Source organism: Marmota monax, unplaced genomic scaffold (genome assembly GCF_021218885.2).
Source record: "Marmota monax isolate L192 unplaced genomic scaffold, Marmota_monax_Labrador192_F-V1.1 WCK01_AAM20220418_F8-fsc00122, whole genome shotgun sequence".
In the NCBI taxonomy this organism is placed as follows: domain Eukaryota; kingdom Metazoa; phylum Chordata; class Mammalia; order Rodentia; family Sciuridae; genus Marmota; species Marmota monax.
The window spans coordinates 3,474,718-3,501,442 of NW_026695223.1; the positions used below are offsets into that span (position 1 = coordinate 3,474,718).

General features: G+C 35.5%; 1 protein-coding gene across 4 annotated transcripts in view; it reads left to right on the forward strand.

The window, feature by feature from the left end:
- Ubn2 (ubinuclein 2) overlaps positions 1 to 26,725 on the forward strand; it is a 79,675-nt gene continuing 52,950 nt past the window's right edge. For 2 of the 4 annotated variants that reach the window (XM_046434043.2, XM_046434045.2), the window contains exons 1-3: positions 1 to 474; positions 6,616 to 6,708; positions 21,467 to 21,568. In XM_046434043.2, the coding sequence (XP_046289999.1) occupies positions 1 to 474; positions 6,616 to 6,708; positions 21,467 to 21,568 (669 nt within the window). Of the gene's footprint in view, positions 475 to 502; positions 5,887 to 6,615; positions 6,709 to 21,466; positions 21,569 to 26,725 lie in introns of those variants that run through there. The other 2 variants (XM_046434044.2, XM_058575721.1) reach the window with 2 other exon arrangements.

Sequence of the window (26,725 nt, forward strand, 5' to 3'; positions counted from 1 at the left end):
ATGGCGGAGCCGCGCAGAGTGGCGTTCATTAGCCTGTCACCGGTGAGGCGGCGCGAGGCCGAATACCCGGGGGCCGAGCGCGAGCCCGAGTGCCCCCGCGAACCCCCCCGGCTGGAGCCGCAGCCGTACCGCGAGCCGGCTCGGGCGGAGCCACCGGCCCCGCGGGAGCCGGCCCCCCGCTCGGACGCGCAGCCCCCGCCGCGGGAGAAGCCGTTCCCCCAGCGCGAGGTCAGCCGCGCCGAGCCGCCCATGTCGCTGCAGCGCGAGCCCCCGCGGCCCGAGCCGCCGCCGCCGCCGCCGCCGATCCCTCAGCTGCCCTTGCAGCCGCCCCCGCCGCGGGAGTCGGCTTCTCGCACCGAGCAGCCGCCGCCTCCGCGGGAGACGGTGCGCCTGGAGCTGGTGCTCAAGGACCCCACCGACGAAAGCTGCGTGGAGTTCAGTTACCCGGAGCTGCTGCTGTGCGGAGAACAACGGGTACAGAGGATTCCTCCCTCCCGCCCCAGACCCGGGCAGCCTCAGGACCCGCCGCCTCCCGCGGCTGGTTTGCACCCCGGGACAGCCCCCGGCGCGTCCTGGTCACCCCGAGGGTGGGGTGGAGGGTCCCGGCCGAGCGGGTGGACCGGGCGGGAGCGCGGTGCAGCTCAGCTCCCCGGGGTGGCCGAGGCTCTCCTCGCGACACCGCACCGCGCCTGTTTTTCTCAGCACCTTTCGAAACCTCGGATTTTTCTCTTTTCCTTTCTGCTCCCTACACAAAATCTTGGGGCCCTGCTAGCCGTGTGGCTGGGTTCTTGTGGCGCTGCCGCTGTCTTTCCAATAGATAGGAAGAGAAAACCTTGGGGGACACGCCCCCCAGCCTGAAGCCGAGAGATTGTGTAACCCCTCGTTTCATCCTCATCTTCATTACCGTGGTGCAAGGCGCCTGTGCTGCCGAGCTAGGTTTGCGTGCGGGTGGTTTTTTCTTAATTGAAGGGGATTTAAGAGTAATTAACATTTTCAGAGAATAGGGATTCCACTTTAGGAATGGAGAAATTGGTTAGTTTTCTGATTACTTATTTTTTCCCCCTCTCGTATTGGCAAACGTTTTAGCATCTTTTTAAAAATTTTAGTTTTGATGGAGTTTGTTCATACTGTCATTGAATGGGTGGGTGTCTCTCCTGCTTTATTGGGTGCCACTCATCATATTCTCATTTGAGTACCATTAATTTATAACTCTGAGTTGTAGGATATTATACTTGGCCATTGTAATTTGTGAAGTATGATGGAAAAAAATCTTGACTTTGAAATTTTAAAAACTTTATTGAAAAGACATAGGTATACCTTTGATGGAACTGGTGAACAATGGGATTGGAACAGCGGTTTGTTGGTAATTGTAATTTTTATTGTTGTGGGTTCATCTTTGCAAGTGAGTCAGAAAGGGAGATGATAGAGTAACAGAGAGGGAGAAAGAGAGAGGAGAGAGAGAACATTGTCTTCTGTTTTTAGAGATTATGGCCTTTTGCTTTAGCATGGGTCTCTAATGGACTCCAGAAGTCACTTGGTTTTGTTTTCCTCAACTATCTGTAGTTGAAATGAATGGCTCTTTAGTCAAAAAGTATCATTAAACACTGTTGCCAGATTTTGTTTATATTGTAGCCAGGTAATCTTTTGATCATAAGTTACAAATAGTGTTGTGTGGTCAAATAATTATTAAATGATTTTAAGGAAAATTAATTTTGTTAAGGGTAGGGACTATTTTGGTCACTGTCACATAACATTTTGTCCTCCCTTAGTGCCCTCATCTTGATAAATGTGATGTAATTTTTTTCCCAAAGAAAATTGAAAGTGTATGGAGTATTTTTTGAGTAAATTGTATTAGACCTGCTAATCTAAGTAGGCTTGCAATTTTTGTAATTTTCATAAATTACAGATAAAAAGCATTATCTTTGGATAAAAATACATAATACCAGCTAATGTATAGTGAATTCTTACTATGTGATAGACAGAGTTGCAAGCAGAATACATTGTTTTATCTGGTTTAGTGTAACAGATCATTAGGAAAGAATCATTGTCCCTACTTTAAAAATGAGGCTAACACATAGAGTGATTATATTTAATTTTATTAGTATTTTTTCCATTGTAATAGGGATGCATAGTAAAGCAAAATGTCTGTTAACAAATACTGGTTAAAATTTAGAGCATGATGTCAAAATCAAGTTAAAGTCATAGTACAAATATAAAGACCTTTTTAATAACCTCCTTTATGCTGTAATGTTCATGCCATGATAAATCAATATGTATTTATAATTTTCAAAAAGAAACAAGTTCAGGAAGAAAGCTTATTTTGACACCCTAGCTTTTGTTAACATTTTGATATCACAACTATTAACAGTCATGTGGTGTTTAAGGATAGGACATTTGCAGTTCCCTCATTGTGCAAGCATCATGGAATGTACTTAACAAACCTAGGTGGTATAGTCTACTACTTTGCCTCCTATTGTGTGCCTGCTGTGTCCTTAAGACATTGTCCTGTAGAGTGTGACTATACCTTCATGTTCTAGGAGAAAGATGAATAATTTGATGTTTATGTTTACTGCATACATAATGTTTATTTAGGTGTTAATTGGTCCAATTTTATCATTGTACATTCAGCCGTATGCCTTTTATCATCCCACAAGTTTTTTTTTTGTTTTTTTTTTTTTTGCTTCACTATAGATACAAAATACTTCTGCAACAAAAATTTACCAGATTTTCTTGTGATTTCTCCCAGTTAATACATAAGAAATAGTAGAAAGCACTTGTTTAAGTAAAATCATCATAGTTCCATGACAGGAAATCCTAAAGAGAGGCCATCTGAAAGCAACATGAGTAGCTTAGCCTGGAAAGTATTGATTCCCAAATATTCCTCTCCTTTCCTGGGAATAGTCCACATATTTTGAGAGATGATATAATATTTTCAAAGTAGTTTTAATTTTGGGTTATTGTAATTGAACATAATGTTCTGTAAATATCAGAAGAAAAAAGGGAAGAAAGAGATCTTATAAAATTAGAAGGAAAACGCTCTAAATTTTTTATACAGCCATCTATCACTGAATAAGATTGCAGCTCTAGATCCCAAAGTTGATACATGTGGAATTGGAGGGGAAAAGTGGTACTTGTGAATACCATCTATATGGGGGTGCATTTAAAATCAGTCCCCTTCCATTATGTATAAATGTAATGCACCCATAAAAAAAAAAGGAAAAAATGAATCAGCCCTTTTATAAATGCTAAATGAAAAGTTAAACACAAGTCAACTGAAACTTTTTCTATGACCAGTTTTTATAAATGAGGAAAAGCACAATTAAATAGAATATGCTGGCAAAACAGAGAGAGCAAAGCCACCTCTCAGGTCATCTGGATGTAGTTGACTAAAGCTTTCCTTGATGCTTCTGTGCAGAATGTGCTGTGGCTGAGGTGGTTCAGGATGACACCAAGGCAGTATAGACATCTCTATCCTGATAGATTTGTTCACCATTTCTGTCTGAAGAATGATAGTGTGTTTTAGTTTTGGCAGCGATTGATGTACAAGGAAAAAAACTTGTTGTAAATCAGAACACAGAAAATTTTGTGAACATGAATAATTGGATGATTACTATAAAGAGAAAAATAAGTAACTGTAGTATGAATGTAACTGTACTAAAGAATTCTCTGGGACTGGGCTTGTGGCTCAGTGGTAGAGTGCTCGTCTAGCACTCATGAGGCACTGGATTCCATTTTCAATACCACATAAAAATAAATAAATAAAGGTGTTGTGCCCATCTACAAGTAAAAAACAAATATTAAAAAAGAATTCTCTGGCATTCTGTTGTTTGTTCCATTGCATATTTTGGATAAAGTTGGATGAAAGATCAGGAAATGATGTTAATAAGAGCAAAGGGCAAAATTTTGCACATGGATAGTTAGGGTAGCTGGTAATTTTTGGATTATTTTTTCACCTAAAAAAAAAAATAAAAGAATCATACTTCAGTTTGATTGAAGGAGGAGAGGTATTTTTAACTATAAAAGAAAAATAAATCTGGGCTGGGGTTGTGGCTCAGTGGCAGAGCGCTTGCCTAGCATGTGTGAGGCACTGGGTTTGATTCTCTGCACTGCCTATCAATACATAAAATAAAGGTCCATTGACAACTAAAAAATATTTTAAAAAAAGGAAAAATGAATCATTTTCTTAAATTTATTTTTATGGACCATCAGGAGTAAATAAAAATATTCTTTGAAAGCTGTATAGAGTACATAAAATATTTTAGAATAACACATAAAGTTTTTTTGGTGTGTGTGCTGGGGATTGAACCCAGGGCTTTATATATGAGAGGCAAGCACTCTATCAACTGATCTATATCACTAGCCCCTAAAGATGATTCTTAATAAAAATATAGCTCCCTGTGTGGATATCTACACATATGAAATGGATAAGACTGGTAGAAAGACGTACTATTTGGACTTCACAGTGACTTGAAGGGGCAGTTTAAAATAATAATAGCAGAGCATGGTTATTTCTCACTGACCCTTAATTTTAACCTTAAGGCTATACCTGAACATCTCTAGTATTTCTTATTTCCTTACCAGTGTATTCTTTTTTTTTTTTTTAATATTTTATTTATTTATTTAGTTTTTGGCAGACACAACATCTTTGTTTGTATGTGGTGCTGAGAATTGAACCCGGGCTGCATGCATGCCTGGCGAGCGTGCTACCGCTTGAGCCACATCCCCAGCCCCTTTACCAGTGTATTCTTGCTAGTTTATTTTCTTTTGGGTAATGTTTATATTTTTCATTGATAACTCCAACTGGGATAAGGCATTCTACAAATTTATTACTTATTACAGTTATAAAAATTTATTCTAAAGTAAACTTTTTAAGCCTTAAGAAGTATCCTTTTATTCTAATGACCTAAGTGTGATGAATTGTTTTGTCTTCATTCTGCCCATGGTTTCCTATCAGATGTTTTAGACTGATCATATCTCAGCCTTTATGTCTAGGATGAAGCGTCTTGGTTCCAAAGTATGGAAATCTTTGCCTCTTCTGCATTTTTTTCCCCTGTCCTTCATGGTCACTCAAATCTATACAGTATTCGAGTTGTAATATACTTTTTCGGGGGGGGGGGTACCAGGGATTGAACCCAGGGGCGCACAACCCTGAGCCACATCCCCAGCCCTTTTTTTATTTTTTATTTTGAGACAGGGTCTTGGGGAAGTTGCTGAGGCTGGCTTTGAATTTGTGATCCTCCTGCCTCAGCCTCTTGAGTCACTGGGATTACAGGTGTGCGCCACTGTGCCTGGCCCATACTTTCATTTTTAAGTAATCAAAGATACCACTTAAGCAAAACATCTAGTCTTTCTTTTTAAACATTTACTTTCAAATCAATTGTCTGAAATTAGATAAAAATAATATTTTTAAAAAGTAGCTCTGTATTTTGACTTTTTTGTGTGTGTAAATTGAAAACCATATATAAAATTGTGTCTGCTGAAGTAGTGAACCTGAGTAAAGGTTGTGATTTGTTTGTTTTGGCAACAGATGGTAAATATAGGATCCTAGCTGTTGGGTGCAAGCATGCGCTCTCTCTGCCTGTGTGTGTGTGCATGTGTGTTGTGGGGTTTTTTGTTTTTTTTTTGGTACTGGGGATTGAACTCAGGGGCACATGACCACTGAGCCACATCCCCAGCCCTATTTTGTATTTTATTTAGAGACAGGGTCTCACTGAGTTGCTTAGCGCTTCATCGTTGCTGAGGCTGGCTTTGAACTCGCGATCCTCCTGCCTCAGCTTCCTGAGCCGCTGGGATTACAGGCGTGTGCCACGATGCCCGGTGCATGTGCGTTTTGAACTGCGTATTTTACAATAAAATTTCACTGTCCCCTGCTAAAAGAAAGCCATGGTAATATAAACTTTTCGCAGTTACTTGTCTTTTCTACCTTTGTTTAAAAATAATATATACTCCCTGAACATATATCCATTGACAAGAGATAGAGAGGATATAGAAATTGTTGATTCTGGGTCTCATCAGAAAGCTGGGGAGGCTGAAGATACTGGAGTAATAACTCATAGATGATTAAATGTTTAATTAATTTCTAGACATTCTTTTAGAGACATTTCCTGACCAAAGCAGTTAAGCTTTATTAGGGAAGATGTCAAGCTGGAGTTATGTATGTTTTCATTTTTACCTAATGTTTTGGGGAATTTTCACCTTATTATTTTGGATGAGGTGATCACATGACCATTTTTCAAGTAGAGTCAGTTTGGATTGTTACATTCTTGGACACCAAAAAGCTAGAAGTATATAAGTCTACCAAAACTGCAAATATTTTCTTGTTATGAATCAGCAATTCTTTTTTAGTTACTTTTAATCCTACTAATTTGCTTGTTTGCAGTAGGAAAAAGTGATTCTCATTATTGATTAAATTTCAGAATACATTCAACTGTGAATGATAATAATTAAAGTAATTATACAATGTATAATTATTGAATACACATTAAATGTTATTGAATATAATTGCATATTCAATTATATTGAAAGATAATTGAAGTAGTTAATGTATATCAATAATAATAATAGTTGAGGTAATACTAATACTTTCTTTTCTTTTTCCTATTCACTTTGAATCAGAAGAAGATTGTTCATACAGAAGACCCATTTAATGATGAGCATCGGGAGAAGCAAGAGGTAGAAATGTTGGCTAAGAAGTTTGAAATGAAATATGTGAGTATAATACTGTTTGGATAGGTGGTTTTATCCTACTGTTCTATTTTCTTTTCATGGCTGGTTGGGAGGGTTTATAAATATCCATTGCCTGCCTTGTCTTGTTCTCACAAATTGAACCCAAATGAATGGTAAGAGTTTGATTACATTTGTGATGGTTGTAGTAGTAGACACCATTTGTTATAGTCTAGAGTCCAGAAAGCTGGCTTAACATATATTATCTCCAGTTTTTATAACAATACCACAAGATAAGTAATATTGTCCATATTTTACAGATGAAGAAATAGGCTCTGAGCCCAGTTGATCTGTGTTTCACAGTGACAAGAACAGGTAGCAGCACATCCATACTATCTAGCTCTAACCTTGTGCCTTTTCCATTATGGGGAAGCATTCTGTTTTAATTCCCTTGGTGTAGTAGTTTTTGAACCTTTCTTTTAAAAGTTTAAGAGAGTTAGTGTGTGAGCTATACTTCTAGGTCATTTGGATCATTCTCAATCAGAAGCAACACAAAATTTCTTTGAAAGTGTCTGTTTATCTTAAATATTCATGTACATTCTATATTCTATGCCATATTATATTAGTTCTTATTTTATATAAAAATGATTTTTATTGCCTCAGATTTTCTAGTATAATTTGTAGGAAACTCCCCAACCCCCCATCTTTAACTATGGCTTTAACTACTCTTTGGCACTTTGCTAAAAAAATAACCCAGATGAGAAAATCAGATCCCTTTTGATTCTTCCATGAACACTGAGAAGTATTTTATAGAGATAGGATATCAGCTCACACTGGACCTGCCATTTATATTATCCTCAAAATGCAACATGGTTGACTTTTTGGTGGCTCCTTGTGGTAATTAAGAAACCATTTGTGGGTGATAGAAATATACAAGAAAAGATTAGAATTGTTGTCAGTTTCTAGGCTTACTTTGCTACCTGCTGATTGTGTCCTTTAGGTGAGGTTATTTAGCCTCTTAGGGTCACATTTTTTAATAAATCAATTTTCAAGATTTTTTCAGAGACCCTTCTGGGTCTGTATTCTGTGACTATATAATAATAAATTTGGAGATGAACTGGTGGGTATTTTAATAAAAAGGATAGTAAAAGTTGTTAACTCTAATTTGTAATTTTTTAATTATAGTATAACTTTGTGAGATTATACTGTATTGCTATGTATAAGTCCTAAAATGCTGTGTTTTGTATACAAATTATACATTGTTTAATGTGTTTAATCAAGCAGTGCATTTACATGGTTTAAAATTTTTTAATAACTATAAAGTGACAAATTTTCTTTATTGTATTTCCCACTCATTTAATCCCACTTCCTAGGCAGATAACGTGTTGGGTGGGTCCTTTTAGAGATGTTATATGTGCATGTCTCTTCCTCCATATACATATGTATACATATATATATGTATATGCACATATATATGCATACATATACAATTACATACACAAATATGCACACCCTCTAGTCCATGCCACCCACTTGTTATACATGTTTTCAGAATACTATACATCCTTGTACTCTTTACGTTTTTGCATTTTCTATATCTTAGAGACTTTTTTTCTACTTCTCAGAACAAAGAGCATATGCTCTTTTTATTTAAGGCTTTTAAAATTATTTATTTATTTATTTATTTATTGGTACTGGGGGTTGAACTCGGGGCATTGAGCCACATCCCCAGCCCTATTTTTTTTTTTTTTTTAATTTAATGACGGAGTCACTGAGTTGTTTAGCTCCTTGCTTTTGCTGAGGCTGGCTTTGGACTCTTGATACTCCTCCATCAGCCTCCCGAGTTGCTGGGATTACAGGTGTGCGCCACCATGCCTGGCTATGTATGATATTTTATTGTATGGAAATATCAGTTTATTTAACTAGTCCCCACATGGTTTAGGTTGTTTAAAAAATTTTTGCTCTTATAAATGGTGCTGCAGTAAATTATTTTATTAAAGTGTCATTTTACACATTTTCAAATTTATCTGCAAGACAAATTTATATAAGGGGAAGACTTGGTCAAAGTTTTATATATTTTTCATTTTGCTATGTGTCACTAAATTTTCAGATTCCACTTCTTCCAGCTTGATAATTAGAGTGGGTTTTTGTTGTTGTTGTTGTTGTTTTGCCATGGATTATTAAAAAAAAAAAAATTGCCCTTTGCAAATCGAAAAGATCCTGTACATACTATGACTCAGTGTGACTCAAGATTCGACTTGTAATGTGACTCAGCGTGTGACGACATCCTGCCTCCAAGTTAGCAATAATCTTCTTGGGGTCCCCTGGGTTAGCATTTGGCATAGAAAAACCTGTGTTCTGATGTTGTGTGATATATAAGATTGAGTTTCAAACAATTTGAATATATCCAGACATTGTCATTATGCCCAGATAAAATACTACTCATTTTTTCTTTTTCTTTTTTGTAATGCTGGGGATTGAAACCCAGTGCCTTGTACATGCAAGGCAAGCACTCTACTGAGGTATCCCAAGCCCCTACCCCCCAGCCAGAGTCTCAACTAAGTTGTTGAGGCTGACCTCAAACTGATGATCCTCCTGCCTCAACCTCACAAGTCACTGGGATTTCAGACATGCGCCACTGCATCCCACTTGAAATACTACTCTTATTATAGCCCAAATTAATGTGGTATGATTCTTCCCTAAATTTTTATTTTCCCTACTTTCACTTCCATTCTAATTAGAGATTTACAATGTACTATATTGTGAAATTTTATGTACATGAACCTAAATGCATGTTATAATTATCATATCTGTGTTAAATTTATATGTGTGTGTGTGTGTGTGTGTATATATATATATATATATATATATATATATATATATATATATATATATACACACACACACACACACACACACACATACGTGCACACACACACATATTATTTGGAAAACTTTTAAGAAAATTATGAGGCCAGAAGTAACCTGAGAGAAGATAATTCATCTGGCTCTGGGTCATCACAAAAGATTTCTTAAATGGATATTCAGGGGTAGCAAATACAGATGTTTTACTAGTTGGAAACCAGAAATTATAGGGAGTATAAAGTTGTAAAATTGCATTTACAGGGTTCCTGCTGTTGTATTCTATCTCATTTTTATGGCTATGGTTCTATTTCTTGTTACTGCTTTTATGCTCAGATAATATGACAATTCATGTTTACCAACAATTTGTACATGGTTTTTTGGGTAAAGGGCAATGTTCTGTTAAATACTTATCAGTACCTGTTGACATTTGTATACTAATATTACTAATAGAGTATGCTAATTGCATACTATTTGTATGTAAATCTTTTAAAATAGGTGATTCCAAGTTTTAATATTTCTACTTCTTAATAAACTCCAGCTTAGTCTCATTGGTTACTGGAAGCATGATTCAGAAGGCATGGGAACCTTACTCTTCCCAGTTAAGCTAAAATTCCAGATTCCCACACAACTTTTAGATGGTTTCTAGGTGGTATATGTCTTTTCTTGAGGCCATCTATGCTCTAGAACAGGGAATGAGGTTCCGTTTAATGGTTATAGATTTGTTTTCTTCACTTTGTAAGATATAGGATAACCTGTGATGCTTGTAAGGTTTCTCTGTGACTTATTTTGCTTCTGTTACCCCAGCTATCATGAAAGATCATGCTCTTAGAATTGAATATAAATTCAGTAATCTGAATAAAAGTTTGTCTAGCATACTACTCATGCCTGTCAGGGACTCAGTTAAGACTTTGGTTATGAGTGACTCCCTAATAGGAACACATGTATTCTGCCTACTGTTTAATTCTGTGTGATTTTGGACTCAAAGAGTACTAGTAACTGTACACTTATTTTGAAAGAGAGGACAAGCTGGGCACCTCTAATCCTAGCAACTCCAGAGGCTGAGGCAGGAGGATCTCAACTTTAAGGCCAGCCTCGGCAATTTTTTATAGACCTTGCTTAAAATTTGAAAAAGGGCTAGTGATATATCTCAGTGGCAGAACACCCCGGGTTCAATTCCCTCATATGAGGCCACGATAGATTTAATAATATTAAAGAAATTCTGAACAGGCTTATAAATAGAACAGTTGATGAAATAATACTAACTTTACTCAAAGACAAATTATATTTCTAAAATCTTGATTTCTTTTGATGTAGATTATAAAATTGATTTTTGTTCAGATAGATTTTAAAGAATTGTAGTATTTTAAAAATTGTACAATACTTGGTAAGTGACTTCTTCACAATAAATACTACTTAGTTGAATGGAAATAAATATAATTTTGTACTAAAAATAATTATGTATTATGTTTTAAAAGTGTTCTCAAATGTGGTACTGATATAAGTGGATGTTATAAAAACATTTATGTTCTCTTTCTGGGAATTTTAAGAATTATATCAGTTATTCATTATTGATTAATCATATCTGCTTAGGAGTTAAAACTTCCTTGGGGATTTCCTAGGGTCTGGTTTTCCTGTTTTGTTTATAACATTAGGTCTGACTTCTAAGGATCAACTTATAGGTCTCTAGTTAAAGGAGTTTGGACAAACTTATTAACATCTCCACAAGGTAAATTCTACTTGCAAAACACAAATACCAGTGTGTTTAGTGTTCTGTAGATCAGCAGTATATTATATATACCACTGACCCACCATATCTGCAGTTTTTGCATCTGTGGATTCAACCAACTACAGATCAAAAATACAGTCCCCTCTAAATTGCACCTGTACAGAACATGTAAAGACTTTTTTCTTGTCATTATTCCCTAAATGATATAGTTCAACCACTATTTATGTAGTATTCACATTGTGTTAGTTATTATAGATATCTAGAGATAATTTAAAGTATACAGGGTAATAGGTTATACGTAAATACTTTGCCCTTTTTTTGTGGGGGGTGAGGGTTACTGGGGATTGAACCCAGGAGTACTTTACCACTGAGCTACATCCCTACCCCTTTTTATTTTTTATTTTGAGACACAGTTGCTGAGGGCCTTGCTAAGTTGTCCAGTCTCACTTTGAACTTACAATCCTCCTGCCTCAGCTTCCCGAGTTGCTGAGTTTATAGGAATGCACCAATGTACCTAGTTAGCTATACTTTGCCATTGTGTATAAGAGATTGAGCATCTGGAGATTTTTGGTTATCTGTGAAGGATCACGGAATTAATTCAGGATACTGAGAGATGACTCTATGTAGTAAAAATATGAAATAACTTTTTAAAACACACCAGAAGGGGAAGAGGGGTCTTAAAGGCAAGGTAGAATTTCTAGCTCAAATAGTAGTTTTCTGCAGTTACCAGTTCTGATTGCTTGCTATGACATGCCTTTTTAATTCCATGGTCTCTTTGAGCTAAATAAATTTTTTCACCTTCTTTTAGAACTGTTGAGAATCTGCAGTTTTAGGATATTTGGGATGAAGGACTTTTGTCTGTAAGTGATAATTATAGAAATCTCTGTATAGTATTGCTATGCTGTGTAGTCAACTCTTGGCTTTCTTTCCAGTGATTTTACTGGCAAGTGAATAGATAGAAAGAGATAAAGTTGTGGCAGGGCTTGGGCAAATAGGGAAGCTTTGGTGACTAAGGGATGCTTATTAGTCGTAAGATGGGAGTCTTTCTTAGGAATCAGTATCTCTTACTTGCTTCTTCTGCTGTATGTGATTAGTGAATATTGGTTATTAGTTTCATTTACAATTAGTTAGAGGTAGTGAGGGGTACTATTCTAAGAATATCCTGTTTGTTTTCCAGTTTAGTAATCATACTGCATTGTCTTGATACACTGATTATCAAGTTAGGCAGGTACTAATGACTCAGTAATATTCTGAGTCATAGTGAACTAGTACCTAGAGGGATTGATTTAAAGGGGTTTCTTTATTTTAGATTCAGCAAACTTTGAGGGTTTTTTTGTTTAGAAATAAATTATTTAATTATTTTTGTTTAGAAATAAATAATTAAATTATTTAATTATTTAATAATTATTTTTATAAGATCTGTTTAATAGATAACCTTATAATATCAACAATAGCAAAAGTCCAGGAAATTTATCAAGTAATACTTTGATTTTACTATAGGGAGTTTACTAAGGATGCTGAAGAGAGAGCAGTTCTAAATGTGTTTATCTGGTAGCAAAGACCCTAATATAACTCCCTGCCAATCTGTCTTTGAGTTCCTTCAGATAAAATTTTAATGTTATAAATTAATATATATGTTCCTTTTTCACAACTGTTAAGAATTTGGTTCAAGTTTTTATATAGTTTGCACATCATTGGATTTTAGCAGAATTAGGAACTGGAGGTTGGAGAATAGAAAAGGGGAGGAATGGCAGAAGATAGGTGAGGGGATAGTTTTGCCAGAGGCCAAAAGGTGAAGAAAAGTAAACTGAAACCAGAAAAATGTACCCTAGTGGCCTCTGTGATGGTAGGAACTGGGATGTGCTTAATATGAAATGTTTTGATAGAAAGCTATTAATAAGTGGAACCAAGCCTAGGATTGGAGAAAAAGTTGCTCTCCTGTACAATTGTGTCAAACGCAGGTTGTCGAGAATTCTTTCCATAGAATAGATGGGAGGCAGAACCCTAGAAGTCCAGAACTTTGGTGTTTGAACATTTGGTGGGTTAAACCTAAAAGAATTTCTTAAATGAGTGGTACATATACTTAATAAAAACTCAAAAGATATAAAAGGTAATATGATAAAAAATAAGTCTCTTACTGGGCACGATGGCACACGCCATCCTAACATCCTAACAGCTCCAGAGGCTGAGGCAGGAGGATCATGAGTTCAAAGCCATCCTCAGCAAAAGTGAAGCGCTAGCAACTCAGTGAGACCCTGTCTCTAAATAAAATACAATATAGGGCTAGGGATGGGGCTCAGTGGTCGAGTCATTATTCCCTAAGTGATATAGTTCAACCACTATTTATATAGTATTCACATTGTGTTAGTTATTATAGATATCTAGAGATAATTTAAAGTATATAGGGTAATAGGTTATACATAAATACTTTGCTCTTTTTTGACAGGGGGTGAGTTCAATCCCTGGTACCTTAAAAAAAAAAAAAAAAAAAAAAAGATAAAGAAAAAGAAAAATCTCTCCTATCCCTGACTCCCAGCTAACCATTTCTCTCCTCAGAGAGCTACTGTTTGAGTTTCTGTCCCAGGGAGCTATGTGTACTTAAGCATATACACATTTCAAAGTTCTTTTTTGTTTGTATATGCAAATGAATAAATACAGAAAAATAAAAACCAGATATTCATTCATAAGCCCAATGCTAGGCATAACCACTGATTATAGTTTGATGTATACCCTTTCAAGGCTTTAAAAAATGCAACATGCAATTACGTTACTCTTGCAATAAAAAATATTTTTTAAATTACCTGAGTAATACATGAAGATGTTCCTGTTTTTAATAAACAAATTCAGATGATGCCTATTAAGCCAAAGTCATATTCACTACTGCCTTCAATTATATCATTTTCTATCAGTAATAACCATGGTCATGTAGTCTTTGAGCATTTTATATATATCTACAGATTTATATTGCTGTTTTTCATAAATGAGATCATCTTGCTCAATGATAGAGGAGAGAATAATGTCTGGTTATTTAAGTATTGTCTCCATATTGTCTCCAGTTAGATTAAACACATTTTCTGAAATTTAGTAAATACCATCGTGTTTTTTCTGTGAATAAAGTGACCTGTAAATAACATTTGGCAAACTATTTTTGTTACCTTCTATATTAATAACTATTCATCTGCCATGTTGTTTTTAAATGTCTTTTAGCATTGAATGATATGTCAGTTTATGTAATTTATACACTTATCATTGTTATGATGGTGTCATTAATATAATGAATGTGTGGTGAAGATCTTATACTTGTAAGATCATGTTTTGGGATGCATTTTGGCCAAGTTAATACTATTAAGATCAAGTAAAGTTTTAGCTCTGTGTACTCTCATTAATATGATTCATACTTACTTAATAACACTACCAGTTGACTTCATATATTAGCAGTCATTGTTTCTGGTGGCAACAAACTGATCATCTTGACTAAAATAAAATGCCTCCTATATCTGATTACCTATGAACTGTTTACTCTTCTGCATATGTATGATTGAGATTATTACAACAGAAACTGTTTGTTATTTTGTTTTTTGTTTTTCCTAGGTGAATATTAATAGGCAGCTAGTTGTGCCTACACCAAAACCAAAAACAAACAAAATTGGATTAGGAGAGCAGAAAAAAGTGATCATGATTTTAATTAGAAAGCCTCTAGGAAGAAAAATTGGAAACATGGTGGGCATTGTATTGTTTCCAGGTCTGAACTGTGAAGGACAGCAGAATTCAGAGGAGTTATGTCTTCCACATAAGGGGAAAGCATAAGGAAAGACAAGATAAGCAGGTGTGTTTGTAGGAGCATCAGTATGTAGTTTGAATCAAAGTGTTCATGTTACAAAATAGTAACAAAAAAATTTGGATAGGTAGGTTGAGTCAACCTGTAGAACGTATTTAACTGGTATCATATAAGGGTTTTAAATTTATCTTATGATAAATAGGACTCTTTTGGAGCATTTTGAGCAGGTAAATGATATAAAATGTTATTTAGAAATATTAATTAGTTGGTATTATGCAGGATAAGTTTGAGGGAAGAGAGGTTAATTAGGGCATTCATTACATTTAGGTGAAAACAATGGCCAGCTTTCTAACTTTGGAGTTAGAATTGGAAAGAAGCTATAAATGTGACACACAGCCTGGGGCTGACCCTTTTTATTCTATGTTTTTAAAAATTTATATATAACAGTGGAATGCATTACAATTCTTATTACATATATAGAGCACAATTTTTCATATCTCTGGTTGTATACATAATATATTCACACCAATTTGTGTCTTCGAATGTGAATAATTATATGAATGAAATAGAAATAATAATCCTGGATTTGATCCTCAGCACTCTGGGGGATAAAAAGGTTAATAATGAAGGGCTTTTAAGATGAGCATTATTGCCAGGCACAGTGGTGCCTGCCTGTAATCCCAGCAGCTAGAGTGGCTGAGACAAGAGGATCATGATCATCATCAAAGTCAACTTCAGCAACGGCAAGGCGTGAAGCAACTCAGTGAGACCCTGTCTCTAAATAAAATACAAAATATGGCTGGGGATGTGGCTCAGGGTGAAGTGCCCCTGAGTTAATCCTTGGTACAAAAAAAGTTGGGGGCATTATTGAGGTATAATATATAAATAAATATAGTTTATCAATTTTTTTTTTTTTTTTTAGCACTGGGGATTGAACCAGTATAGGCAAATGCTATATCTGAGCTATACCCCAGCCCCAATTCATTGATTTTTCAGTGTACAATTGATTGAATTTTTGACAAATGCATATAATCTTGTAACCTCTACTACAGTCTTAATAAGGAATATTTATATTTCTGTCATTCCACAAAGTTCCTTTGAACATCTCCACAGAGTTCTTACCTCCAGCCCTAGCCCTTGGCAACCTCCGGTCTATTTCCTATTACTTTAGTGTTTTGTTTGCTTTTGCAGTTTCCTATCAATAGATCTTATGTCTCTGTGTCTGGGTTCTTTTAGTGAGCATAGTGCTTTTGAAATTTATCTACATGTTGCATGTGTCAGAAGTTCCTTCTTTATTGCTGAGTAGTAATCTGTTGTATGGATTATATATATATATCACAGTTGTTTATCCATTCACCACATGATGCACATTATATTGGTTCCAGTTTTAGGCTGTAATGAATAAAGGTGTCTTAAACATTAGGGTTATAGTTGTATGGATATAGTTTTCATTTCTCTTGTGGATATTTATGTAAGAGTGGGATTGTTAGGACACAAGGTATAACTGTATAATTGACTTTGTAAGAAACTATCAAGCTGTTTTCCAAAATGGCTATATCACTTGTATTCCCATTAGTGATGTACAAGATGTCAAATTGTTCTACATCCTTGTTTACAATTGTTATTGTTACTTTAATTTTAGCCAGTATGAAGTTTGAAGGCAGAAAAATGGTAAGAATAAACAAAATGGATGGGAATGCCAAGGGAGAGGAATTAATTTGGAGACAAACGTCAGTGCAAACACTGATTTCAGTTTTGGTGTATTGAGATTAAGGTGTGTCCATCCAAAATAGGACCCCTTAGTCTTTATAACTTCTCTTACAGATTTTTTCTAGACATCTATGAGTTTGAAGATTAGCTCACCACTTCTTTGTGACCTTAGACAAGTTGCTTGTCCTTAGTCAGCTTTTGTTTTTCCCATTTGCTGAACATGAAATTAAAAAATAATAGTACTTACATGGGATCTAATACAGAGTTAATACTTGGTAAGTGTTGTCATCAGCACCATCAACATCATGATTGAAATGTAAGTATATACTTTACGCCTTTAGTAACCCGTGACTTTCAAATCTCCATTTTTTTCCTTTCTGTTTTATCTTGTGTTCATTCTCTGTGTGATACTCATGGTGATTTTGTTCAGCACTAATTTTGGGGGGTTATGTCCCTGTTCTAATCCCTTCAGTGCTTCATTTCATTTGCCTTGTTTGTGCATAAATGAGTAAGTTAAGCTTTGACCAGAGACTCTGTTAGAAAGGGCACTCTGTTACAAGGGCTGGGGGTTGTGGCTCAGTGGTAGAGAGTTCATCTAGCATGCTTGAGGCACTGAGTTCGATCCTCAGCACCACATAAATGTAAAATAAAGATATTGTGTCCACTTAAAACTAAAAAAAAAGGTCTCCATACAACCTGCATCTTTCCTTTCTGCTGTCTATCACTGCTGTAGTTATTTGTTTAATCTTTCCCCTCTTCACAATACTATAAAATCCATAAGGCCAGTGTGTGGTACATGCTTAGAAAAGTTAATTTGTTGAATAATTATCTTGTTTTAAGATTCTTGAAGACAAGAACTTTTAACTAAAAAAAACTTTCTTCTTTTTCTTTCTTTTTCTTTTTTTTTTTTAGTTGTAGATGGACACAATACCTTTATTAAATGCTTTCATGTGGTGCTGAGGTTCGAACCCATTGCCTCACATGTGGTAGGCAAGTGCTCTACCACTGAGCCACAACCCCAGCCCCTGAAAAAACTTTCTGATATTTTAACATATTATTTTCTGTAGTATAAGTCTTATCAGATTTTTTTTGTTATTTTTATTTTTTGGTGCTGGAGATTATACTCAGGGCCTCACAAATGGGCTTAGCATGTACTCTACCACTGAGCTGCTGTCTCAACCCTTAACAGATACTTCTAAATCTAAGTAGTGATTTGAAATAAACTATATAATTTAGTAGAATTATTGGATCACATAGGATAAAGGGTTTTAAAAAATTGTTTTAGCATACTCCATTATGAAGTAATACTTTAGAGAAAAATTAGAAAACAGAAGAAGCAAAAGAAGAAAATAGAAGAGTTTTATAAAGTTTTGTCAGAAGCTTTCAGATTGTTTTCTAAAGATATTTAATTGGTATATTTTTAGCAGTATTAAAGCAGCCCTCATCTGTATAAATTTATAATTTGATAGGTAAAATTGTTCTTACTTCAGTTCTATTTATTTGATTTATAAATCATTTCCCCCACTGAATTTAATGCTGCTTTTTTTCCCCATTTCTGCACAATGCTGTCCACTCAGATATTTATTCTTAAATTCCTACCATATCTATTTTATCTCCTATAACTTGAATATACTTAATATGTGAGGCCTAGACTTCTTCATTAGTTTTGTCTGTGAGTTTTTATATACATTCTAGGTCTTTCTCTCCCTCTGCAAGCCCCTACTATGAGGATGAAACTCCCTCTATGAGGATGAAAGTCCTATATATTCCTCTGCTTGATGTGTAATTTCTCCTCAGTAGAATAACTCCTGTCCGAGAAATAACTCTTTCTGTCCCCGACATCTGATTCTTACTGTAATTCTATAACCTGGTGTAAAGGTCCCAGTGTGCAGATCTGGCAAAATGAGAAAATAGGGACAATTTAGTGTGTGTGTTGTGTAGTTAAGCATGTTCTGTATATATGCTTAATACATGTGCATATATATATGATTATTATTCCTTGAGAAAGATTGTTGTTCTGAAATTATGCTTTTGGTGGCTTTATTTAGCATAATAACAAGTTTGCCACCCTGTGTTAGCCCCAGAATTGCTTTTGAAACTTACCTAAATTGTAAAATTTTTAAATATGGGAACCAAAGTGTATGCATCTGTAATCCTAGCTACTAAAGAGGCTAGTCCAGAGGATTGCTTGAGATAATGAGTTCAAGGCCAGCCTGGGCAACTTAGTGAGAACCTGTCATTAAAATAATAATAAATAAGGAATCCACCACTTCACCTCACACCATAGGGATTTCTTGGGTAGTGATGGTAGTGTAATAGTATTTTGTCCACTTAGAAGCAAACCCTGGAGCCATAGCTCATGTTGGGGTAAGGTTTTCAACAACTATGTGGAATGCAAACATAGCATTTGTTCAGAATTATCTTTGCAAATCACGTAGAAAGGGATCACACCCTGTTGGTGATGTCTCTCAGTAAGTCTAGTATCACCATTTTTCCTCTCAAGCACTGGAACAGATCACAATTTCTTTACATGGAAGCAAACAACTTTTATTTAAGGGCCATGTGGCATAAAAGTGTCCCTCTTTAACTTTTAGAATCACACATTCACTGTGAGGACTGAAATGAAATGAGGTCATAGAAATTCACATCTTTCTTTTTAAATACTTTTTTAGTTGTAGATGGACACAAAACCTTTATTTTATTTATTTATTTGTTTTTTATGTGATGCTGGGGATCAAACACAGTGCCTCACGCATGCTAGGCAAGTGCTGTACCACTGAGCCACAACCCCGGCTCTAGAAGTTCACATCTTAAATCTCTTGCTTTCCACAAGGCCTACTGTGGCTCAGTGGTAGCATTTTGGTAGGCAAAATCCTGAGTGCTATCTTCTATCTTCCCCACCCCTTACCTCACCATTCTGAGCCTCTTCTTCACCCCTGACCCAGTCTGAAAGAAATGGGGTAGGGAGGCATTAGAAGGATGCTTAGAATGAGTAATTGAATATGAGTGAGTAAAAATTAAAATTTAAAAATCCAAAATAAACTTATAGGCTAAGCAAGTATGTTTGTGTGCACACATACACACACACACACACACACCCGCACACTTTTTTTTTTTTTTTAATGGTTCTGGCCCATCTGTCACTGAGCTGTGGTAGATTTACCACTGAACCACATTCCTAACTCATTTATTTTAACATAAAAAAATGTGTGTGTGTGTATGTGTGCACACAAACATAAGTGAGTTTTTCTTTATACTGTGAATAGTCAAAAGGCTCCATAAAGTATCATCTGAATAGTGGAATCTACAGGAACTAGTTTATCTTGACATTGTATTACTTTTTAAAAATGATTATTTAAAAAAGGATTATGGACTAATAAGAAGTTGCAACTATAGTAAAAAAGACCATATGCCTACCACCCAACTTCTGCCAGTGGTAATATTTTATATAACTGCAGTTACAAAACTAGGAAATAAACGTGGCACAATACAACTAACCAGACCACAGACATTATTCTGATTCACCAGTTTTTGATACCATGTGGGTTTTTTGTTGTTGTTTTATTTTGTTTTTGGTACCAGTGGTACTTTACCACTGGGCCACATCCCTAACCCTTATTTTAAGACAGGGTCTTGCTAAGTTGCTGAGGCTGGCTTTGAACTTGTGATCCTCTTGCCTCAGCCTCCTGAGCCACTGGGATTACAGGCATAAACCACCATGCCCAGCTCATTTCATCAGTTTTTGTATGCACTCATTTATCATTTTCTTGTGTTTATGTGTATGATTATATGACATTTAAAAAATAATTTTAAGAATAGTTTTTAAATTACAGAAAAGCTACAATTTAGAACTGGGCATAGCAGTGCATACTTTCATAATCCCAATAATCTGGGAGGCTGAAGCAGGAGGATCTCAACCTGTAGTCCAGCCTCTGCAACTTGGTGAGACATTGTCTCAAAATAAAAAATAAAAAGGGCTGGAGATGTAGCTCAGTTTCCCCAGGTTTAATTCCAATTCCAAAAAAGTAAAAGTTAAACAAGATAATACAAAGAGTTTTCATATAGTCCTCACCCACTAACATGAATATTTTACATTCAATGTAGTATGTTTGTTATAATGAAGGAACTGACATTGATACATTACCATTAAACTCTAAACTTTATTTGGATTTTACTAGTTTTCCCTAATGTACTTTTTCAGTTCCTAGATCCTATCCATGGTACCACAGCTCATTTAGTCTTTGTGTCTTTAGGCTGGTGTGGACTATGACAGTTTTTCAGATTTTTCCTTTTTTTTTTTTTGATAATCTTGACAGCTTTGGAGAACTTATTTTATAGACTATCAATTTGGTCTGTTTGATGTTTTTCTCATGGCTGTGCTAGTTTTATAGGCAGTTGAGAGGAAGACCCACAGAAGGGAAGTGCAGTTTTTATCATATATATCAGGGATATGTGCCATCTACTTATCATTGTTCCTGTTGATGTCATCTGGCTGATGTAAAGTTGGGCAGGTTTTCCATTGTAAAGTTACTTTGTTCCTCTTTTCTCACTCTGAGCTATGAAGGCAAGTCACTAAGCACAGCTGCTTATATAAGGTATGGGGAGACTTAACCATCTGCAGGGATTTATTTACAAAAATTATTTGAATTCTTTGAATAGGTTTTTTTAAACTTTATGGAAACAGCATGAGTACTGAATCAGTCTAATGTGTCTGTTTTTTGCAGGGTGGGAAACCCCGTAAGCACCGGAAGGATCGGCTACAAGATTTAATTGACATAGGCTTTGGCTATGATGAGACAGATCCATTTATTGATAACTCAGAGGCTGTGAGTAACATGTCTTTAATATAGCAGCAAATTTATTGGAATAGTGAAAGTCAAGGGTAACTTAACTTGTTCAATGAATGTGTTCGTTTATGCTTTTTTAAAGTTATATATGGACACAGTATTTTTATTTTGTTTATACATTTTTATGTGCTGCTGAATCGAACCCAGTGCCTCACATGTGCAAGGCAAGCATTCTGCCATGAGCCACAACCTGAGCCCTTGTTTGTGCTTTTTAAAGCCATATTTACTGCTTAAAGATTTTTTTAAAAATTTTTAATATTTATTTTTCAGTTTTCGGCGGACACAACATCTTTGTTTGTATGTGGTGCTGAGGATCGAACCCGGGCCGCATGCATGCCAGGCGAGCGCACTACCGCTTGAGCCACATCCCCAGCCCCTAAAGATTTTTAAAAAAATTTTTAAGGCATACTGAAGACTTAAAATTTTGTAATGTTGGGTTGGCTCACAGTGGGTCATTACACTACTATACTAGACCAGGTTTTGGCAAACATCTTTTTCTTTAAAGGGCCACATGGTAAATATTTTAGAATTTGTGGGCCATATGGTACTGTCACAGCTATTCTGCCATTATAGTGTGAGAGCAGCCACAGACAATATTTAAGCAAATAAATATGGCATTTATAATGAGATGTTTTGGATGAACTCTGATATTCAAATTCTTTTTTAACTTTTTTTAGTTGTAGGTGGTCACAATGCCTTTATATTTATTTATTTATTTTTATGTGGTGCTGAGTATCAAACCCAGTGCCTCACCCACTGAGCCACAATCCCAGCCCCTCAAATTCTTTTTAAATTTATTTATATTTTCTCTCTCTCTCTCTCTCTCTCTCTCTCTCTCTCTCTCTGTCTCGTGTCTGTCTGTCTGTCTCTCTCTCTCTTTCTCTGTCTCTCAGGCTAGGGCTCAAACCCAGGACCTCACATAGGCCAGGCAAGCGCTCTCACACTTGAGTTTACACCCCAGCACTTAAATTTGTGTAATTTTCATGTGTCACAGAATCTTGTAATTTTTTTCTCAACCATTTAAAAAACATGAAATCCTTTTTCTTGGCAGCTGGGTTTGGTGGGCAATCATGGTTTGTTGACGTTGTACTAGATTGTTGTTTTTGATAAGCTGTGCTTGCTCTTAGGTCCTTCGAGAATCACGATTCTTTAGTAGATGCTAGTTTCCAGATGTGTAGTTAGCAATGATTCTGTCTTCCTCCCTTTCCCAAACTAAGAATGAAAATAAGTTTAAGAAAGGGGAAAATGAGGGCAAAAGAAAAAAAAGGAAAATGAAAAGCTATTACATTAAATTAATGGTTTAGTACTGAAAACTTTATGTTAATGAATGGTTCTTAATCAGGGGTAAAAATCTGGGGATTCTTGTCTTAACTCAGACTTAATTAGAATTTCTGGAGGTGAGGCTTAAGAGATTTTTGGTGTTGTATTTTTTTGTTATGTTTTTGATTTTAATAAAACGAATATATAATATATTGGTATATTGATTACCATCAATTGATTACTATTATGTTATGATTAAAAAAAAACACAAGATAGTTATAAACTAGAAAACATATAAGGATCGAGATACATTCCTTTTAATGGTTGTTGGGGACATACCTAAATTGCATAATTTATTTAACCAATCCTAGTTGATGTGCATTAAATTGTTTCTGGTGTTATATGTTTACAAATAGTTGAGCATATTGTATGCATTTATCTACTTAAGTAAATGTATATGCAGTGTATTTATAGAGTACAAATATATGGGTAGGCTAAATTTCTAAGCAATGGAATTTATAGGTCAAATGGTATTTTCATCTTGAATTCTTTTTTTTTTTTTTTTTAATATTCCCTTACTTTGGACAGGTGTATTTTGAAATGACTTTGAAGATGAGACAAAGCAATATTGGTGCCACTGGATTGAACTTGACTTGGCAGACATCTATAAAATACACTTAATTTTAAAATTGCAGTATGCCTTACTATCACAGTGGTTTCAGCCTCTAATATCAGTCTGTTTTGATCGAATCCTATAGCTTTTCTCCTGAAATTCTTTTTCTTCTAAGAGGAAGCAGGATTTCATAAGGATGGTAGTAATCTCTTGATCATGTAGCATATGAATGAGGGTGTTCCTATTTTGCCTTAGGGAGTATGTTCTTCTATTATTGTCCATTAGTAATCTAATCCCTGGGATTATAATATCTATACAGTGTACAGTGATTACTTAGAGTGTGCAGAGTGACACTATTTAACTTTTACACTACTCACAAATTAGCATGTCTTTTGCCTGTGGTTACAGTGCTTTCTTGTATAGTTAGTTGATGACAAAGCATTACAGGCAAGAGAGTGATGTGATAGGAAGGTCGTCATCCAGCATGATGCATATGGAATATCCTGTCATACTTTTAAATTTTTTTTGTGTGTCCTGACTAACTATGACATATCAATAGGGCCCTTTGGAGTAGGGATACCTTTTTCTTTTTAAATATATTTTTATTGTACTAATTAGTTATAGGACAGTAGAATGCATTTTGATACATCATACATAAATAGGGTATAACTTCTCATTGATCTGGTTGTACATGATATAGAGTTACATGAGATAGGGATACCTTTCCACAATCAAAAAGGTTAACAGCCATTGTGGTTATGGAATGTTTCAAGAGTCTTGACTGTGATTTGGAACTCAAGGTAGAAGTCCTAGAATCTAGTTCTACATCAGTTTCTAAGTCACCATGTAACCAGGAGCAGGCTTTATAGCATCACTTGGTTTTCTCTACCATTACTTGCTCAGAATTATTCTGAGGCCCAAATAAGGCAATGAATATAAATATGCTGAAGCATAAAGCAAGTACAAAGCATTAGCAATAATGTTAACATTATATCAGATTTCAAAACCTGAATAATCCAAAAAGGAACTCATGGGTAAACATTTATGCATGCTTACATAAATAGCTTAAAAAGAAAAGTAATAAACTTTATGTTCTACTGCAGTTTTAGATTCACAGAAAACGTAAGCAGAAAGTACAGAGAGCATCCATGTACACCTTGCCCCAAGGCACACAACCTCCCCTACTATCAATATTCTATATCATAGTCATTCATTTGTTGCAATTGAGGAACCTACATTGATCCACCAGTATCACCAAAGTTCATAGTTCACATCAATGTTCCCACCAGTTGTACATTCTTTGAGTTTGAACAAATGTATAATGACATGTATCCACCATTATAGTAATATAGTATATAATATAGTATTACAGTAGTGATACTTTCCTAAAAATCCTCTATGCTCTGCCCATTTATCCCTCCCTTCTCTCCTAGCCTGTGACAGACATATAACTGTCTGCACAGTTTTGGCTTTTCCTTACAGTTGAAATCTATAGTATGTAGACTTTTGTAAATAATTTTAATTAATAACTTCTTTTATAGCATTTAGACTTTGTGGGTGTGTGCGCACGCGCTAGGGACTGAACCCAGGGCCGTGTACATGCGAGGCCAGCACTCTACCCACTGACCTATATCCCCAGCTCCTTTGTAGCATTTAGAGTATTTTTAAATACAAACTGACTTTTTCAAGCTATAATTGGCTTATATGTCTATTTAAAGGGTATGACTTGGGGCTGGGGTTGTGGCTCAGTGGTAGAGTGCTCACGTAGCATGCACGAGGCACTGGGTTCGATCCTCAGCACCACATAAATGCAAAATAAAGATATTGTGTCCACCTAAAACTTAAGAATAAATATTTAAAAAAAATAAAAAATAAAGGGTATGACTAGTTTTTTAAAGAATATGAAATCAAATAGATTAGGAGTTATTAAAGATCACATAATTTTATTATGTATGTATACACTTGTTTTTAGAATTTTTTTAGTTGTAGATGTACACAATACCTTCATTTTATTTATTTACCTTTTTATTTGTTCTAATTAATTATACATGACAGTAGAATGCATTTTGATGCAACATACATAACTGGAGTATAACTTCTCATTCTCCTGGTTATATATGATGTAGAATCACACCACTCAAGTATTCATATATGTACTATGGAACCAACCTAGATGCCCTTCACAAGATGAGTGGATAAAGAAAATGTGGTATATATACACAATGGAATATTACTCAGCCTTAAAGAAGTAATTATTACCTTAAAGGGTAATAATGTCCAATTTATTCTACTATCCTTACTACTCCCAAACCCCCTCCCCACCCTTCACTTTTCTCTGCCTAATCCAAAGTACCTCTATTTTACCCTAGCCCCCCGCTTATTGTGAATTAGCATCTGCATATCAGAGAAAATATTCAGCCTTTGGTGTTCGGAATTGGCTTATTTCGCTTAGCATAATATTCTCCAGCTCCATCCATTTAGTGGCAAATGCCATAGTTTTTGGCTTTAAGGCTGAGTAATATTCCATTGTGTATATATACCACATTTTCTTTAACTATTCATCTGTTGAAGAGTATCTAGGTTGGTTCCATAGTCTGGCTGTTGTGAATTGAGCTGCTATAAACATTGATATGACTGTGTCACTGTAGTATGCTGATTATTTATTTTTATGTGGTGCTGAGGATTGAACCCAGTGCCTCACATGTGCTAGGTTAGTGCTCTTCCACTGAGCTACTACCCCAAGCCCATATGCTTGGTTTTGATGTGCAGTGGATTTTCCACATGTGTTATGGGGAAGAAAATTTGAAAGTTACTGCTCTAAAAAGATAATTTTTGGAAAAAAAAAAAAGATAATTTTGTAGATAGAGTTGTTAAGTTATATAGTTGGTTACTGACATTTATAAGACAATATAGGTCCTTATTTTATAAGAGGAAATCAAACTATTATACAAGTTGACTTCCAAACTAATTTACTATCATTGCCCTTAACAAATTATTTTGTTCTGTTTATGAGATAATCCAGGCATCAAACAATTGTAATCTAATTAAATGATTCCTTGTTGTGTTCTCAGTAAACTTTCCACATTTGCAAATTATTTTATAAAAAATGAAAATAATCTGGTTCTAATTAATTTTTAGAATCATGTGCTTATTACTAAAAATATCTGAAAATAAATGCTTTGAAGCATTAAAAATAATTTCACATTTAGGCTGCCAAATTGAAAAAGGAATGAAGGGTTAGGCACAATGGCGCACACCTGTAA